This window comes from Penaeus vannamei, chromosome 25, assembly GCF_042767895.1.
Source record: "Penaeus vannamei isolate JL-2024 chromosome 25, ASM4276789v1, whole genome shotgun sequence".
NCBI lineage: Eukaryota > Metazoa > Arthropoda > Malacostraca > Decapoda > Penaeidae > Penaeus > Penaeus vannamei.
In genome coordinates this window covers 9053020-9058019 of record NC_091573.1, presented here as the reverse complement: position 1 = coordinate 9058019, position 5000 = coordinate 9053020, and the positions used below count along the sequence as shown (strand labels likewise).

Below are 5000 nucleotides of genomic sequence, written 5' to 3'. Positions count from 1 at the left end.
GGAGAGAGAAGAGGGTGTGTGGGCGAGAGAGAGATGGAGAGGGGAAAGAGAGAGAGTATGTGTGTGTGGGCGAGTGAGAGAGATGGAGAGGGTATAGAGAGAAAGAGAGAGAAATGGAAAGAAAGAAAGATAAAGAGAGAGAGAGAGATTGAGAGGGAAAGAGAGAGAGAAAAAAAGATAGAGAGAGGGAAAGAGAGTGAGAGAGAGAGATGGAGAGGGTATAGAGAGAAAGAGAGAGGGGGTGGGGAAGAGTGAGAGAGAGAGAGAGAGGGAAAGGGAGATAAAGAGAGAGGGGGGCGGAATAGTAGCTGAGAATCATAGCCAGTTCATCTGCTCCATATTTCTTCTTTTTATTTTTTTTATTATTCATTTTTTCAACGATAACCGTTGCTTGCATTCAAACCGTGGCTACCGCCCCCCCCCCTCTGAAACTACCCAACTATCGCTTGGCATTAATGACATCCCCACTTCTCTCTATACCTCGGCTATTCAGAGTTGCTGGATGTCTCATTGATGCTTCGTTTATGTCTCATTCATTGATAAAGACTCTTACCCTTCCATCGCTTCTCTTACACTTCGTTAGAGTCCTGCAAGAGTCACTGCTCACAAACAGATCGAGGCTTTGCACGTGAGCATACTTGCAGAGTGCCTGAGGCGGAGTGGCACTGTGGGCATTCTCTGAGCCAGCTGATAGGCTCCTCCTCTGCAAGGGCGCCCACGTCAGCCGAGGGATCCGTCGTCAGCGGGCGGTTAAAAACTCGCGGTATTTATACATCTTTAGACGTCTGATTTGATAATAACGTGATTTATTTTACCTTTTTATCATTTGCCTTTTGTATGCTTGTAAGTTGACGTGTGAAGTGTGCGTGTACTAAGGTCTTTTAATGTACTTATACATTATACTCTTCTTGTAATCACAATACAGCCATTGCCTGTTCTGATTGATTTGTTTTTATTTTCTCATTGTTTAGAATTATTCTTTTAACGTCTCTGCATTCACTTGATTGTGTGGGTGCGCGTGTATTCATAAAGAACATGCAAAGCGCTCCTAGTCAGCACGCTCAGATTGCACGACCCGAGGGCTGCCTGGCTACGACCCACGCGAGCGGTGTGCTGTTTGTGGCAAGTCAACTGCCAACAAGGACAAAGCAAACTGTTCTCACTCTGACACCGAATGTCCGCCATCCCCAGTGCCTCGGGGAAGAACTTCACCTGCACAGAAGTGCAAATGTTACACCAAGTCTCCCTCGTTAAGGCTGATAATGAGACAACCGAGACGCGTGAGTCTCCTGCCACTGATGAGGAACGGGAGCTTCTCCAGTTAGAGGCTACAGTAAAAAAAATATATATAATCTGAAATCTGAGCTGGCAAGGAATAACTCGCTTCTGAAATTCCTTAGCACCACCAGAGGATATTGCGAACAAAGGGGATGCTACTGTCAATATATCTAACCTTTCTTTGTTACCATTATTGATTCGACAACTGCACTTCCTTCCCTAGAAGTGAGATCAACCACCTGTAGTGCAGTTACGCACACTTCCTTTCGCAGCAGCAGGAACAGAGAAGCTCAGATCAGCCTGGCCTGCAGCAAAGACAACCCTTCACAAGGACCGTCGTCGAGCGCTTGCGAATTAAGAAATTGATCATTAATCTCAAATTCAATTACATGAACGTCAGTAAATGCAAGAAACCAACTGAACAGCAGACACAGTCAAAGACTTAATCAAAGCCAACCCACCGATCGTCATCACAAAGACCTAACATACCCGTTACTCGAGGAAGGCGGCCTCGAAGGTGCCGGAACTCTGAGGCCTCCTGCGACAGAGAGAAATCCTGCGACTTCTGCCACCGTAGGAGGCACACAGTTCAGGAAAGACAGGAATTTTTTTTACTAAATTTTGTATTTGAACATGTACATAACAATGCCCTGATCGCTCAGACGCTCCAAAGCCTGTCTACTGGTCCACATTACGACACACCATTAGGATTTGGCGGTTGGCCACTGACCACTATCCACCCACCTCATCATCCACAACTCAGTCCTCATGGCCCCTGGTTCAATGTCCCACTCCAGCAAAGGGTCGGACAACCTTCCCATCCTCTCAGCTAATGTCAGAGGTTTCCAGACAAATATTGGTGACCTTACACATAGCTATATCATGCCACATAACCCTGATATGATTGCCACTGTAGAGACTCCCCGAGAACTTCGAAAAAAATGTTGTTGTTTTTTTCGAAATAGCACAGAAAGGACAGAACTAGTGTCAACTTTGGTGGTGTTGCAGTCTGTTTCCGTAAGGCACTCTCCGTTCAGCCCCTGGAAATCGACATGCCAGATCATTTGAAGCCATATTTTTCAGGCTCTGGCTTACCACCCAGGAAACTGTCTTACTCTGTGTTTGTTATAGTCACCAGTGACAAGGTGGAGAACCCATTGGGTTTGTACAGAACAACTTTGATGGAATATTACACCTGCAAAAACATCCTAATTGTAGGTGATATGAACCAGCATCTTGTTGCAAGATCCTTTGAAAAGCTGTTAATCATGGATTGGGTAAAGGGAGAGAGAGAGATGGAGAGAGAGGGGAAGAGAAGGAGGTAGGGAGTGAGAGTGAAAGAAAGAGAGAGAGAGAGAAATGAGGGGGGGAAGGGGGGGAAGGAGAGGGAGAGGGAGAGAGAGAAGAGAGGAAAAGGTAAAGGGAGAGAAGGATAGATAAAAAGGGAGATTTAGAGAGGGATAGGTATAGACATGGAGAAGGTAAAGAGTGAGAGATGGGCAGGGTAAAGGGAGAGAGAGAGAGATGGAGAAGGTAACGGGAGTGAGGGAGAGAGAGAGGGGGGGGTGAAGGAGGGAGAGAGAGAGGGGACGGAGAGGGAGCGAGAGAAAGATGGAGAGGGTAAAGGACAGAGAGAGAGAGAGAGACAGTGAGATAGAGGGAGGGAGAGAGAGATGGAGAGGGTAAAGGGAGAGGGAGAGAGAGAGATGGAGAGGGTAAAGAGAGAGAGAGAGATGGATAGAGAGAGAGAGCGATAACGAAATAGAGAGAGAGATGGAGAAAGAGAGAGCGAGGGTGAGGCGGGAGGGAGGGAGGGAGAGATAGATAGAGAGAGAGGGGGGGAGAGAAGTAGATAGATAGAGGGAGGGAGGGAGAGAAAACAAACAATCATAAATCCATTTCCTATTTTTCTTTGCTTTTCTATCTCAGTACTAAAAAATACTGTCCAGTGTGCACACCACAGTTATGGCGGGTTCAAAGTATCCGAAAATTAAACTAGTGAAAATGTACTCCAAAGATCAAGAACCAAGACGCATTACTAATGTATCCACCGCCAGAGGAATCTAATCTCCCTGGGATCTAAGAACTCTCTTTCAGTATCCTGATCCCATATGGGTGCGATCGCATACCTTTCACTGGATCCTATACCTTATATAGACGCTTTTAACCTCCTTCTTATGTTTATTTTGAATGATTAAATGGTAAAAAGGAATCTATTAATCCCAGTAACGAGTGTAAACATAAATTACTGTACTAGATTTCTGAATTAATATGAATGAATTTGAGCAAATCCATTACAGTTAAGATTTATGCCGAAGGAAAATACGATAAAGAAAACACAAAAATAAGGCTGCCAAGGAATCGCGAGCCACAGTGAACAAGGTGCGAATGAACGCAAAACCTTTATTTACAAATTGTAAATTGTAAACGGTAAATTGTATATTAAAACGAAGGCACCGACGCACCATAACAACACTGTCTCGAAATCCAAAACGAAACCACGAACGAGACATTGAATCTGTGCGAATCCTTTATTGTTTACACACATATGCTAAGGGAGCCTGGCGTTAAGGCAAAAATAAGTCACCGAAACACTATAATGACACTGTCTCGAAATCCCACGGAAACATTAACCGCAATAACCACAGTCAAGCCGAAAGACGAAATGGCTAAGAGAGTGAGCGTGAAAGTGCGGATTAGCCAAGCGCGGAGGGCGAAGTGCAGCTCCCGAGTTCCCGCCTGGACACCGGCTGGACACTTCCCCGTCAAGGTCGTCGGCGGCGAAGGGAGGGCGGGGCAGGCCGATCGTGATAAGAAAAAAACCTGCTCTCGTACACGGGGGTTTCCATCGAAAAATTTTCTGTCGTGTATTTTTTTTTCGGTTTTGAGTCGTGATTTGTGGTTCTTGCGTAGTATGGAAACGCTTTTGGACTTTTTGATTTTGTTTTCGTTCTGCACCGCGAATGAATTCCGAGCGCGGTTTTATTTTCGTGGAGACTCGGTTCATGGTACAGTTGTGGTGGGTAATTGGTATTTTGCTACGCGGTACGGGGTATGGGCAGGGTATATATTGGGACAGAAACTAGGTTCAGCATCACAGATCGTCTTGGAAATCATGAAATCACAACAGGTGACCAAGACACTTTACAGCTGTGATTGTAGCATCGTAATCTCTTCCTCCCAACTTTTCTAGTAATTAATTTTGTTTTTTTTATTTTTCTGCCAGGTTTATTCCTTGCTTCTGGCGGTGACTGCAGCCGTTGTCACCGGCGCTCCTCATCACACCCTCCAGGAACATGACACCTACCTTCCCCCTGCGAGAGACGTCGTGGTACCTGAAAGCGACTACCTTCCGCCTACGATAGACGTTGCGGTACCTGACGGCGACTACCTCCCCCCTGCGAGAGACGTCGTGGTACCTGAAAGCGACTACCTCCCCCCTGCGATAGACGTTGCGGTACCTGACGGCGACTACCTTCCCCCTGTGATAGACGTCGTAGTACCTGAGAGCGACTACCTTCCCCCTGCGAGAGACCAGAATGTCCAGCAAGAGGTCCTCGAGGAGTTCCTGAGCAACCCGAACCCTTCCTACTCCGTCTCCTACGCCGTGGAAGCCCCAGAGACCCGCGACCAGAAGCAGGCGGAGGAGAGCCAGTCAGACGGCGTGACCAAAGGATCCTACCAGTACCTGAGACCCGACGGCGTCCTGCAGGTGGTCAAGT

At 46.8% G+C, this 5000-nt stretch overlaps 1 protein-coding gene across 1 annotated transcript in view; it reads left to right on the top strand.

Moving 5' to 3' along the window:
• The first annotated feature begins 4305 nt into the window (after positions 1-4305).
• The window catches only part of LOC138866330 (DNA translocase FtsK-like), a 1512-nt gene continuing 817 nt past the window's right edge, over positions 4306-5000 (top strand). Inside the window, exons 1-2 of the mRNA XM_070138827.1 lie at positions 4306-4408; positions 4505-5000. The exon at positions 4505-5000 is cut by the window's right edge and continues 817 nt beyond it. Of these exons, the coding sequence (XP_069994928.1) occupies positions 4394-4408; positions 4505-5000 (511 nt within the window). The 5' untranslated portion in view covers positions 4306-4393. The remainder of the gene's footprint in view (positions 4409-4504) is intronic.